This window comes from Chenopodium quinoa, unplaced genomic scaffold (assembly GCF_001683475.1).
Source record: "Chenopodium quinoa cultivar QQ74 unplaced genomic scaffold, ASM168347v1, whole genome shotgun sequence".
NCBI lineage: Eukaryota > Viridiplantae > Streptophyta > Magnoliopsida > Caryophyllales > Amaranthaceae > Chenopodium > Chenopodium quinoa.
Window position 1 is genome coordinate 3,385,690 of NW_018743697.1, and position 15,131 is coordinate 3,400,820.

A 15,131-nucleotide genomic window follows, 5' to 3' on the forward strand; every position below is an offset into this window, starting at 1 on the left:
CCTTCCGATTTCAGGAAATCTCGGGATCGATTCTCACCCCTGCCCTTGTGGCTCTCTCTAAACACCAAAAAAAAAAATATTTGTTCTTATAGATTAAGAGATATTTAGAAGATTCTATCTTATTTCAAAAGTAAAAAAAAAAATAGATGATTTACAGCTCAATTATGCAACAACGAATGAAGTTAGAATCATAGAGTATTTTTATTTTTTAAAGGAAGATGTAGTAAGTAAAATTAATTGAAGATGACATTTGGAATATTGGAGTTTTGGAGATCATTATCTATCTTCCACTTATGTGGTTCCAATGGATAAGAAAGCCAAAAGATTTGTGTTAAAAATCAATAAGAAGAAAAGATTATGTACCAAGGATCGATACCACTAGTAATAATGAAAATTATACCATTTCATTAAAAATATAATTTACCAATATGTTATCACTAATTATTCACTAATAATACTCCACAGGTGTATCAGGACAACTATCATCCGAAGCAACCTCCCTACAGCCGCCGCTACAAACACTAAATGGCGGCGGTACATATGGTGGTTTCATACACCGTAACAACGCCCAATTTACGTTGCTAAAAAACGGGTGTTGTTTAATAGGCGTAGCACCCATTACCGAACCTAACCTCCGGGTCGGATCCTTAGCTAATAGTTGTGATATCAAGTCCTTCGCTGAGCTTGGGATTGAGGGCTCTTTTGGAAATTCCAATGCCCGAGCCACAATATTTGCTAATGTCATCTCATTATCCGAACCTTTAAACGGCGTCGTTCCATAAAAAAGCTCGAATATAAAAATGCCAAGTGTCCACCAATCAACCGCGCTCCCATGCCCTTCCCCAGATACAATCTCCGGGGCTAGATATTCGTGGGTCCCGACGAAAGACATGGACCGAACATCAACAGGTTCGGCACAAAACTCTGGCTCGAACCTACGACCGGGTTTTCTCTTTGTTTTCCACTTTTTCTTCCAGTTCGGATTAAAACATGATACAGAAGGGACAATGCAGCTAGGTATGATGCATGAAGAAGAGTTCGAGCTAGGGTCGCGACCCGTACCAAGTAGGTTCGGGTTTTGGTTTGATTGTTGAGAGTTTTGGTTTGAAGAGGAGGTAATTATCTGTGGTGTAGGAGTAGATTGTTCATCACATTTTAAAGAGAGATCAAAATCGGTGAGCATAATGTGGCCGTCCGATCTAACTAAGACGTTTTCCGGCTTAAGATCACGGTATACTATACCCATCATGTGGATGTATTCCAATGCTACAACGACCTCTGATGCATAGAACCTGCATAACATTAAGGAAATTATTAGAGTGCTAACATGAAACAACAATACTCAAACAAAAACGGAAATGTGACTACTTTTTTCGGACTTCCCAATGTACACGTATGTATGTTAGGTCACTATGTTATTTAAAATACTTAATTATAAAAGGTTGAGACAATATGATAATAAATATCAAATCAGTGGTTAGCGTAAAGCCGTAAACTAATCAAGGAGTGATAATTTGATGGAAGGTTGGTGGGGCAAAATTTATGGTCTAGAGTGTAGAAAATGAAAGTGGGACAGTGTTAAATAACTATATTAATCAAATAAAGAAGATTAAGTAGTTGACAAAATTAGGAAGAGGGTGGTCTTTATCTAACCTAAGGGTCTAAAAACTTAATTATGCAAACCATATGATACAATAATTGAAAAGGAGGAAACTTCTGCTACTAAATATGGGTAAAACGCTAGTTGGAATGATTGCCTCTAATACTTTGTCCTTGTACTAAATTCACCTCATAGGAAGAGGGCCACACAATGTACTAATTCATATATCTATCACAAATCAATGTTAGTTAGGTACGTGATTTATCAAGGTTTTAAGGGAGGTCTGCTCAAAAACTCAGACTTTTTATATTTGTCTAAATAAATCACATACTGTTGTTTTTTCCAAAATATTATTTTGAAAAATGGGTTTATAAAGTATACAAACAAAAACAACATTGTCATTGGACCATATCAGGTTTTTTTGATTGGGTGAAAGTGTAAGAACAATAGTGTTCTCATAAGAAAGCAGTCATTCAATGTCCACATAACAAATTCATATAACACTATCTAAATGGTAATTAACGATAATCTTTAAAGCTTATATAACACTATAACACTATCTTCACTGTAACCGTATATTCATATAACACTATCTTCACTCTAACCGTATATTCATATAACACTATCTTCATTGTAACCGTATATTCTATTGGGACATCATGCTCTCAAGTGTATTTGTAGTAAATATATCCCGTTGTTTTATTGTCGATTCAAGTTTCACTTTCAAAATTCAACTTACACTACCACAGTCCACAAATTAAGGAAAAAATAACAATACAACAAATGATCAACTAGGCAATTAAATAAAGAAAATCAACAAAGAAAGGTAATCCTTAAAAGATGGAGGAATAGAGGAAAAGAAGAAGCAAACAAGCATAATAAGACGACCCTTTTTCCATTAAACGTCAAGTCTAATTGAAATACAAGTAATATTGACAAGGTAGGGTTAAGTGTAGCTTAGCAATTAAGAGAGTAGGCATACGAAAATAAATTAACAGAATATACCAAGTAACTAAGAATAGAAAAGGCAGGAAAACAGGGCAAGAATCCTTGAACAAACAGAGAGATATCCCACTTATCCCGGCAAAGTTCCGGGCATATCATGGGGTGCGGCTGCCTATAAACTAGGCCCATAATTGTCTGTTTAAAAGGTTGCTACTATGAATAAGACAACCATAGTTTCCTTAAATCCTTGATTCTTCCTAGTTTTTGTCTAAACAAGCATGTTGTATACAATACACTTATCTTGTATAGTACTAGTCCTATCATACAGAATAAGTTTTTTAACAAAGCATAAACATCTTTACATTTTACTATGTATTGGTCTTCTTTCATTACTTACAATTCCCATGGGCCATGGCTTCTTACAACCAAACAATAGCAAAGTGCATTAGGAAATTGAATGGATAAAAGAGCTAAGAAGTCACTATCAGTTGTTTGGTTTGAGTAGAAGTACATACAAGTTGAAGTAATATTACCAGGACCGTTTTATGGTTGACAAACTCGAAAATATTTTCCATAATTCCCGTGAAATGAAAGTATATATTAAACTTAAATCGCATGTTTCTAAGGGTGCAACTTCAAATTTCCTTCATGCACTACAAAAAACCACTTAAATTCTAAACTTTCAATTCCCACCCAAGTATAATTGATTAATTGAAAGTAGCAAGGCAGGCAAAAAAACACTTGTTAGAATTCAATTTTATCTACAATGACAAAATAGAGCTGGCTTTCATGCCAGTACCAGCTGTACTGAGGATTTCTAACAGTACAAAGCTTTGAAAATTAAAATACAAGTACACTCCAAAATTAAATTTTTTTTTAAAAATGATGAAAACTGCAACGTGTCAAGCATTAAGTGGACAAAGAGGCATTGACTGAAGAGCAAAGGTCAAAATCAATGAAGAGCTAAAAACATGTAAAGGGATCACGTAGAGTCGAGCACGTAGGATAAAACCTTGTTAGTGTTTCACATGATCTCATCTCCTAAAAACTGAATTAAATCTACTGAAAATATTATTTATTTCACTAACATTATGTGACACTGACCAGCATTTCTTGGGACCCATTCCCTGACAGACACGTATATCCATCAGGTGGTGGCTCCCACTCTTTCACACAATTTTCCCTTCTCCATTAACTAATCCTCTCATATTTTGGGTCCCCTTATAATTTCAAATATGCCAAAATTTTGGAAAAAAAATTTAATCTTAAGTAATTAATTTGTAGTTAATTATGATATAATTATACGAGTAATAATAAGAATAATTAGTTTGTGGCTGCTATTGCAAATCTTAGAGGTTGATGCACGTGGATTATGGTACTCAACTAATTAGTTCAAGCAAAGTGGATCAAATAAAAAACAAGCTATAACATTAGTAAATCTTGCTTGAGAATAAGTTGGATAAAAATAAATTCAGTCTATTTAGAACAAGAGAAATTGAGTAAACATAGCAAATTTTAAGCTACCATCACCATCATTAATCCCTTACAATGATATTTTCAGATATTTTGTCAAATTATGGGACACACGACGTAATTAATACTTATTTAAGGTTTAATAATCATCTAAAGTCTTAGCATCATACTCTTTGGACAAATGTTACAAAATGGAATTTGAGTGTAAAGAGGTGAATTTGGAGTATTGGACTATCATTACTTCATCACGTAGTGGAGATATGAAGTTATGTTACAAATCTCCAATTTGAAGCTAATTTCCTTATAACCTGGATGTCGAATACAAATAATTAATCATTTATTTGCTTTTATATTGTTTAAAGCTTATTGGTGATTGATGATACAAGTATGATCATCATGAATAAGTACACTTTCCAGGACATTGATTACAAAGCTCATTAGTTTGAATATATAGCAAAATTTACAACCACGATTTAGGGAATTATGATAGGAAACAGTCTCGATAAAAAGATCTCCTAGCTTTATAACTTTACAAGAAAATCTAATTATTACTTTTTTTTTTACCCTTACTGGAAAAAATAAAATTATTATCACAAAAAAGATTCATTATTACCAAGTTTAATTAACTAAGTTTTCCTTCATTACATAATCCCAAATGGTCACATTACTTTCATTTTTTAAGTCAAATTACATGATCGAAGTTTATACAATAGTAAAAACTAAGACCGTTGTAATTACAATTATTAGTTGTCAAATCACATATATGGTTTAGAATATCCCAGATTATGTTAGCCAAAGTTGAAAACACATGGAATACTTTGATATTATTACTAAACAAAACCAAACATATAGCATTAAAAATTATATTATACACTCGTATACTATACCACTTTGTTGACCAAACGAACCGTTTAAGAGGTGCCATTAATAAAACTCGATAGTAATGTTAATGTACAATATTCCATCTATATTTATATTGGAAAAGAAAGTTACTAGAGTGAAAAACAAATTTACTACTTCCAACACAGCAACACACGAGGAGCAATAATGACAATAACGTGGGGAAGAGAAGAAGAGTCCGGGAGTTAGATTAATTAAATTTATTAATTAATTAATGACAAGTAATTAAGTAAAAAGAAAATAAAAAAAAGGGTACCTGACGGCAGAGTCTTCGAAGCGTTTAAACGGCTGACGTTGACGGAGAACATGAAGATCACCGCCATTACAAAACTCGGTCAACAAACAGGACCATTTAGGGGAGTCAAGACTAGCGTAGAGAGTAGGCAAGAAGGGGTGATCAAGCATTTGAAGAATCTCGCGTTCAGCCCTAGCACGGCCGTGTTTATTACGAGCAGCAAGTTCGCGATTATCCATTACTTTGGCGGCGAAGTGGATGCTGTCGTTGTCTTTGATTTCGGAGAGGTAGACGGCGCCGATGTCGCCGGAGCCGAGGCGAGAGAGGAAGCGGAGGTCGGAGAAGGAGAGAGAAGGGAGGGATTTCACGGCGGACCACCAGGGGTCGGAGGAGAGAGAGAGGGAGGGTTGGGGGTTGTGGTGGGAGGAGGAGGCGGTGGTCCATGTGGTGGTGGTTGTTTCGGAGGAGGAGGAGGTGCTGCGTGGTGCGGTGGTTGTAGTGGTGGAGTTGAAGCTCATGGATTGGAGATCGTCGGTTAGTTCGTCGAGTGGTGGGGTCCATTGTGGTGGGGGTTGGGGTTTTGGGTCGGGTGAGGGTGGGGGTTGATCCATGGAGGAGGAGGAGAGAGAGAGAGAGGGGTCAAGGACTCAGGGGGAGAGTGAGAGTGAGGTTGGAGAGAGAGGGAGATTTTGAAGGGGGGAAATGGAGGTGGAAGAAATGGGCTGAGAAATGGGCTTTTTGAATGGGTGTGAATGTGGGGTCTGCTGTTTTTGAGGTTTGAGCCTTCGTGGGGGTTTTCTTTTTACTTAATCATTTTAACCAAAATTAAAAAAAAAAAAAATGATTGTAGTTAAGGGCGTGTTTTGTTTAATAAACTAAAATGATTGGAGTTGAACTAAACTAAATTAAACTGATTGGAGTTGAATTGAACTGAACTAAACTGATTGGAGTTTAATTGAACTGAACTGAAATTAAGATGAAGAGAATAAGCCTTAATTGTGGGGTTTTTTTTTTCACTTTCATATCTTGGTGTTCTAGGGTGATTCGGTGTTAGGGCGATAACAAAATTCACATGCAACTAACTACATTGTGAATTTTGGTGTTTTGGTGTGTGTTTTGGTCAGAGGTTACTCAATTGATCAAGAGTTGTCCGATCAGTGTTTTGGTATGTGTCAGCCGACCACACGGTATGACCAACTAAACATAAAAACGAGCTACAAATTTAACATTTGTACGTAAAACAAATCATTTATTGATAATTATAAGTTCACCTACTTAAACTAATTAGCATTATATGCTGTTATATACTCCATTGCTCCATTATAAAATGCTATAAACATTATGATTTTGGCCCTACTCACACTTCTTCTTATTAAGTCATAGTGTCATTTATATGGAAGAAGAAACAAAATCTTATCACGGGTTGTCTTGTTGGATTCATCTTAATTATAATTGATTACACTACTTTTATTTCCGATGATTTTGATATTTTAAAATATGTCCAGTGTTAGAAGCTTTGACTATCAGCTCTAATCACTATCACGTATTTCAAAACATTATTGCGTGACATCTTGCTCGATTCATCTCGATATCTATTTTTTAAATATAATTTTTTTATAAAACGAAATCAATGCCATTAATAGTAAAAAAAAATGTAAGAGTTCGTCGATATAGTAAGTAAAGAACATTCAAGAATCGTACTATCAAAACACAACCAAAAGATATAAATTGTGTATTGGGACATTGGCATGTTAAATAATAGAAAAGATGCTTTAATTTTATTTCAATTCACATCGCATGTCTCCAAACAAATTACCATACCGTATATTCCGTAAATTATATTCCAACGATGTGCATGGGAATTGTCTATCAGTGTAGAAACTAATCAATGATTGTAAATTTGATGAGGAAACCAAAAGCCTCGTACATAGGCAGGAAAATGTGATTGTTGTCGCATGGGTAAGCCTTAAAAAAACATAAAGTAAGTTGACAAGGATTGGTTAAATGGCTAAAAATGATCTTTTAAGGTACGGACTACGGAGTAATAAGCTAAGGTTCATGCAACAAATAATAGAAAAGATGAATGTACATTTTACGGGGTAGTCACTAATAGTAATAATGCATTGTTATTGTGGAACCGCCATGAAAGAATTAGTGTACTGTTAGACCTACAAAGAAGAAGCAAGGATGGTGCTTTAAATCCTTTAATAATCCTTTAAATGAGTTCTGCAATCTCTAATTAACTACTTTTAAAGTTGGATGACGACGTAGCTTCAACGCTTACCAGAATTTTGTTTATGTTGGGACTTGGAATTAATACTATATTTACTTTACTCAAATCTTGATTTTATTAATTAAACTAAGTAGTATTACTGTATTATTGAGATTATACATATATATATACGTACTAGTAGCGTTCAAATTACTCACTCCATTAATTTCACTTCCAACAGTTATAATTATTCACAAATAAAAAATGTCTCAAGTTAATTACCGACCACAATACCATGTATACACATAGTAGTAAAGATTGAGCCTAACAATAAAATGTCGTATCAGATGATATCACATAGACTCGTATCAAAAATTCAAAAAAAAATAAATCAATTTGCATAGCTGTAGAATTTAAACTGTCTAAACTGTAGTTTTTACTCGTTAAAAAATAAACTACTTTTAAAAAAGATAATAAATGCCGGTTGGGTTGGTCCGACCAAGAAAGGCATGGGAGTTTTGGGCATTGCTTGGGCCTCCTGACCTTCTAATCAACCTGAAACTTTTTTTCTCGTCCCCATTCGGTCTTACCTGATTGGCAAAGCAGAACAGTGCTTTCGAAAAAGCCATTTAGTTAGCAATTAATATTAAATTACTTAGATGTCAATTAGGTGGAGATAATTATGTAATATAACCTCTTCTTCTTCTTCTTCTAATCTTCCGATTTTATGAGTATCTGTTTCAAAATATTAATCTTTTCACTTACACCGTTTCATATTTATTCAATTACCGGAATATTATGCAAAGTTATTACTCCAATATTGTGCATGGAGACTTATTATTCAAATAATTTAAGTTATTTTCATTGTCTTATATTTAAAGCTATTGCGTGTAAAAAAATTTGTTTACGTAAGGGGCCCTTTTCTTACATTATGCCTAGGGCCCATAAATTTTTAAAAACGGGGCTGATTTAATTTCGTTATATGAAACTATCTTTAATTTAATTGCCCTTCTTCTTCCCAAAAATAAAACACACACACACAAAAAACTACGGAATATCTTTAACTTAAATTATTAAAATTATCAAAACTGACTAAATATATACTTAAATTAATAGTTCTATGTATATTCTTACAAGGTAACATAAATACTAGCTTAGCAAATAAAATGTAATCAAATTAAATTAAATCATGATAAAATTAAACCATGATAAACTCGGATATTTATATACATATTCAAATGAGGAATAAATTCTTGAAAAAAGAAAAGGAAACCAAGCGAAAACGAAAGCAAGCAGCTACAAATCAAACAAAAAAGCTAGATTAAGGGGGAACTAGGCGTGGTAAAGCCACACCCCTAGCATCTTCCTCCAAGATCCTACTAAAATCTAACGGAACCAACTCAATTAAAAGTATTCTGATGTTTTGGAAGACTCTACGGTTCGTCAACCAATCCGCAGTGCAATTGCTTTATCTATATATACTCAGATCTAATTAATCACCTTGTATATATGTATATATATTATATTGAGTATGATAACTAAACATATGACAGTTGGCAAACACCAAATACTACTCTTTAGTATAAAACTAGTAATTAATGTTATAATTAAACAATAGTATGGACACAATAATAACAAAAATGTACATACATGAATCATGATGTTTATTAAGTACAAGTAAGACAATTGAGACTATAAAGTACAATGCTCCAATGTTATACAGAGTAATACAATATGGGTGAATTTTAGCTTTTAAGTCCAAAGTACTTTTTTTCACAAATATGTATAAGATTATATATTTCACTAAATATTAGCAAATATATCGATCAATGTTGACTAGTACTCGTAATCAATTGGATTGTTACCTTCAAATCAACTAATTCAGGTTTAGATCGAAATTGGGGTGGCACACGCCCCACATACACATATACATATATCCGTATCATAATTTATAACGTTTACATTTGAAAGTTTCTTATACACCAAACATTTGAGATTTCAGTATTATGAAAAACATGATCCACAAATAATAAAAATGAGTATATTTAGTAAGCTGGCAATTGACAATTTGACATTAAGTCAACTACCTTCTTAACTACCAAAGAAATACATGCCATGCAAACTTATTTTGAGTACACTGTTCATCATGCATGCATTATGTATACATTTATCAAATTAATACTGTAGATTTTTCGCATATATAAGTTCCAAAAAAAAAAAAAAAAAAAAAAAAAAGTTGCCAACCACCAAAGCCGATTGCACTGTTCCCCTTTAATCATACACTTAAATGTCTCTCCTTCTATTTTTTGGTCTCCTTGTTCCCTTTTTTGATAGATATACTATACTAGAAAATGTCTAAATGTACATTTTAATACACTCATTATTTGGGTAGGTTTTTATTTAATTTGTATAATGATTAGCTAGAAAGGTATGTTGTATATATAGGGGTGGCTCTATATATTATAAACATCTAGTTTTCGGTGTATATGTAATTCCGTATGAAGTTACGTCGAGTGACTTTTACGGACTAAAACATAAGATATGTATAGTGTTTGAGGTCAAATTTTGACCATTAATTTCTCTCAATACATAAATGTAATTAAATATCAATTTCATAGTTAAATTTTTAAAAATAAAAATCATGGAAGACATAATAATGGCTTTTGATCAATTCTAATAAATTATCTATACATGGTAATTTCAAACACAGATATAATTTAACGTAACAGACTAACATATGTGAATGTGAAAACCCTTTTTGAGCATTACATACTTAGGTAATAAATAAGGAGTACATTTCATCCTTTGATAATTTCAAATGACATGAAATTACATTATTTAATTTAATTATAAATGATACGTAGTATATAAGCAATATGACTGTTTATTGAAGAAAAAAAGAAAAAAAGAAATTTGTATTCAGTAAACAAAACCTTTATGATGGGACCATAGCTAAGTTGCAGATTAGAGGAATTATTTTAATTAATTATGTTCATACTAATTAAATTTATGTCTTTTGTGTGTTTGATCCTTAAAAGCATAAGTGATTATAGCCTTTTACGCTGTTTAATAATCTATTTATCTCTTGGTAATCAAATTTTATGTAGGGGAATCTTTGAACACATGCATGGTAAAATTTACTCAAGTTTGTAGTGAAAATTATCCATTTTACCTCGTAAGGTTCGAGTATTCAATTTCCCTTTATCTTACTTTCTTTGGGGCATGACTTTGCTCTTATGACCTTGTCAACAGAACTACATCAAGATAAAAAGGAGTATGAATGGGGAAAAAATAAAAAAAAATGTAATAATTAAAAGTAAATGAGATATTACAAGCACAAGATAGTCTAAAATCATCACGGTTTTGAACTTTATTTCATAGTGTTATACGGGTACCAATATTATGATCAGAAAAACTTTTAAAGCAGCATAACATTTTTTTTTATACAAAATGGTTCTTGTTTTATTCTTGATGATTTTTAAAAGAGAAGCTTTTGTATGAGACCAAACTCATCAATATAACGCTCAATACTAATGTGAGACGTTATCAGCATTAAAACTCAAGTCAAATATGGAGTATTAAAACTCTTACAATTAGTTGTGTTATCAGCATAACGTTAAGGTTTTAAGAAAATGAATTAATGACTAATGTGAGACGTTGTTTAAATTACATTTCCATGTAAACTAAAAGTGATTGTTTTTGGTGAAACTAAAAGTGATTGTTAATTGATACAAGGAACAAATATCTTGAACATTAGCAACCAAACAACATGCAATTGACCGACCAAGATTTGAAAAAAATTAAGTTGCAATGGGCCAAGACGATGTTTATGAGAAAACGAAGTCGGTATAAATCGGATTATAATTTCAAATGGAAGTGGGTCTGCCCGTTTAACGAACTGGATTTGGATAGAATGATGACATATTATTATATTATTGGCCCAAAAATTAACCTATCTTATGGTAAAGGCCCATAATAGGAGTAGATCCAGGTGGCCAACTTCTTTTTTTTTTTTACAAGAGGGGGCCAACTTCAATATCTCCTTGTCCACTATAAAATGGGCCGTTATGTATTGCTATTTGACATCACATGTAAACGGCTTTGGATAGAAAGATGTTATTGCTTTCTTTATCTTGATTGAAATATTTAAGGTTTGTTTGACATCATTTTTGGTTTTTAGTTTTTTGTATTTTTTAAAATTAAAAACCAAAAACAGGAAACAAGAAAAAGGTGTGTCTACTTTTCTATTGTCAGTTTTCAAAATTATCATCATTTTAATAAGTTTAAATAATTTTTTATTCATTATGTGACATATATCATATACTTTTAAAAACCAAAAAACAGAAAGCCACAACGATGCCAAACGAACCCTTAGTTTTTCTCCAAGTCAAATATTTTGTACTATATCCGCTTCTTATTACTTGCAATAAAGAGATGTTATTTATGAGATATAATATATTCCTTTGTTGCGAGTAATGTGAACCGTATATAAACTTGTAATATTATATACTGACACAACAAAAAAAAAACACTCCAAACTTTCATCCAACTAGTGGTATAACTTATAAGCCAATAAGGAGTGACAATCTCTCTTCCTATACTTAATTACAGTGCTATTAATGTATGCAAATTGCAATTCATCAATTAAAGTTACTCTATTATGTGAGTCAGAGATGTACTTATATCAAAGTATGCTTACACTTTAATTTTCTATTGCATTATTAACATATGAAAACAAAACTATAAACATTTTTTAAACATTAATAAAGCAATTAAGAGATTATGATTCCTACTTTAGAATTTTTGTACAAGTATGGTGAGGGAGAGATGCTCTAACCAATTAAGCCAATATTAATGCTCTAACCAATTAAGCCAATATTGATGCTCACACTCTTTTTTTTATCATACTCCTAGAGTCATAGACCAATATGAACACAATAGAGATACAAATATCTGAACCTTTTTTTTTTTTAAAAAAAAAAACACTATCCTATTTTTTATTTTATTTTATTTAAGTAATCATTTGAAAATAAAACAATTAGTATGCTTAATAGTTTTTGTGATTGACTTAATTACTTATATTCACCTCTATATCACACTACTTCTATTCGAATTTGAATATCACATTACTCGTCTAACTTAAACCGTAGTGACCGATGAGACGGGTATAGCTTAAAACTGAAGAGATCTATTGTACGACCATATTGAATGGGGCACCCACTATTTGCGTTGAAAAAAGACACCCAAAAAAATCAAAGTGATACTGATGACAGCCTCTCACTCTCACAGGTATCTTGTTGCATTTTTTTGTCTCCCTCGCTTTCCTTTTCTCAATTGCTAAACATCGCCCGCGAATCTCCACATAAAGCCCACAAAATTAGAGTGAATTGTCACTTTTGCCCTCAAAGTAAAAAACACAATTTCTTCTCTCAATTCTCTACTTCCACTTTCTCTCTCTAAAAAACTTTCCGAGCGATGTCGAGGCGGCCCGGCAAGGAAGTGGCGGCACAGGCGGCGGGTGGACAGCGGTTTTCCGGCGAGAAGGTATTTTTTATTAATTTTGTGTTTAAAAATTAAAAAAAAAAAGGTCGGAGGCGGTGGCGGCGCCTAGGCCAGACGCCACCACCACGGCGGCGGCGTCTAGCCCAGACGCCACTACCACGGCGGCGGCGCCTAGGCCAGACGCCGTGACGGTGGCGGTGGCGTCTGGCCCAGGCGCCAGAACCACGGCACCGACGTCTGGCCTAGGCGCCGCCGCCGTGGTAGTGGCGTCTGGGCTAGACGCCGCCGCCACCGTCACGGCGTCTGGCCTAGGCGCCGCCGCCTTTTTATTTTTTTTTTTAATTTTTTTTTGGTTTTAAATTTGAAATTTAATTTTCGAAAATAATTATTTTTTTTTTGATTTTTTTTTAAATTTGTTTTTCTTTTTTTTAATTTTAAATTTTATGTTTCTGATTTTTTTTTTATTTTGTTTTAAATTTTGTTGGTTTTTTTTAAAAAAATTTTATGTTCCCTTTTTTTTGTTATAAATTTTTTTTAAAATTTTGATGTTCTTCTTTTTTTAAGTTTTTATAATTTTATATTTTTCACTTTGTTTTTTCCAATTTGTTTTTTTTGGGTAATTTTTTTTTTTGCTTTGTTTTTTCCAATTTTTTATTTATTTATTTATTAGGTTATTAATTTTTTTATTTTTAGGTTGTTAATATTTTGTAATGTTTTTAATTTATTTTCCATCATATGTATATTGTTTTATTTATTTATTTTAATTACTTTTTTTATGTTTATATTACATGTTTATATTGCATATTACATGTTTTGTTATTTTGTGTTAGGCATCGTATTTTCGTTCTGGGGCTGGGAAGAGTATGGACATTATGAGAAGTACGATGAACTCAATGGAGAGCTCGGGGCCCAGACACGTTAGATCCCGTGGTATTTCGGCCTCGGCTCGTAGAGAACGGGTGCACTATTCTGAGGATGATGAAGATGATGATGGTGATGAGGAGGAGGAGGAGGAGGATGCAGATGAGGATGTGGACGATCAGAGTGGACCATATGATGATTACGGTCCATTCAGTCAGAGGCTTGATGATGTGTATGAGACGCGTAGGGTAGACGTGCGTAAGGGTAGAGATGGTAGATTTGTTAGTAGATCTGGCACATCATCTGCGTCCACTGTGTCTGCGGTTAGCAGAAAACGGTCGAGGGCCGTTAATGATTCTTGGGTGGTGAGGGGCGAGGTGGCTGGGGGACCTATAGACGGGAGTGTGATTCCTAGCTTTCTAGGACACATCGCTACCCGTATTTGGGAGGACCAAGAGCGGGCTTTGGATAGCGGCATTTTGAAATGCCAAACCCGGGAGAGGACTTGTAACTTCTTGTGTAGTTGGGCTGAGGCTTGGCCGGAGGAGAGCGAGATGGTCGGCCGATTGAGGGCCACTAGAGTGAGCCACCTTCCTGCCACCATGCATGAGAGGATTGACTCGACGCTGATCACGGCTTTCGTTGAGCGATGGCAGCCGGACACGAACTCTTTCCACCTTCCGTTCGGTGAGATGACGATCATGTTGCATGACGTCGAGGCCATCCTTGGGATTCCCGTAGAGGGAAACCGAGCATCTGTTGTCACAGATGCGGATCAGGCAGATTTATTGGCGGAGCTGTTGGCGGTGGATAGGGCTGCGCTGTACACAGCGGCACTTGGTGTGTGGGATCACGGCGGTGTTAAGATCGCAGCAGTTTTGCAGCGATGTTTGCACCCCACTTCACGTAGGACGCAGGACACACAGCTGGCTGCATATGTTTTTCTTCTTCTCGGGTGTACCTTGTTTCCGGATAAGAGCGGAAACAAGCTCAGGCCACGCGACATAGTTGACGCGTGTGAGCCCGACAGAGTAGGCCAGTTTTCTTGGGGGTCGGCTACATTAGCGTACATGTATCGCCAGTTAGGATTCTCGAGCCGGGCATTAGACTTTTTGAGGAGAGGGACAACATGACGACTGCAACAGGCAGAGCTGTTATTGATGAACTGGAACGGGCCCTTGAGCAGTGGCAGTGGGCGTCACAGAGAGATTATTGATATGTCGGCAGTGCATTTATAAAACATTTTCCTAGTTGTTTGTAAAAGTTAACATTATCTGTTCTTATAATTATTATTTTAAGTTCTTAGAATTTGACATTATATTTTTAGTTTTTATAACTTTTATTTTAAGTTGTAATTAGTGGGCATACGAAAACTAAATACAGGTTCACATTTAAATGGGAAA

The 15,131-nt window shown here is 34.2% G+C and overlaps 2 protein-coding genes across 2 annotated transcripts; one reads left to right on the forward strand and one right to left on the reverse strand.

Moving 5' to 3' along the window:
• Positions 1–379: 379 nt before the first annotated feature.
• On the reverse strand, positions 380–6,052 carry LOC110684286 (serine/threonine-protein kinase D6PKL2-like). Its single transcript, XM_021860725.1, has 2 exons — positions 5,175–6,052; positions 380–1,292 (listed from the first exon to the last, which is right to left on the reverse strand). Exons 1-2 carry the CDS (start codon positions 5,762–5,764, stop codon positions 449–451), a joined length of 1,434 nt encoding a protein of 477 aa, XP_021716417.1. The 5' UTR covers positions 5,765–6,052; the 3' UTR covers positions 380–448.
• A 6,729-nt stretch (positions 6,053–12,781) lies between these two features.
• Positions 12,782–14,861, forward strand: LOC110684489 (protein MAIN-LIKE 1-like). The gene is made up of 2 exons (XM_021860945.1): positions 12,782–12,909; positions 13,698–14,861. Exons 1-2 carry the CDS (start codon positions 12,841–12,843, stop codon positions 14,859–14,861), a joined length of 1,233 nt encoding a protein of 410 aa, XP_021716637.1. The 5' UTR covers positions 12,782–12,840.
• The last annotated feature ends 270 nt before the right edge of the window (positions 14,862–15,131 follow it).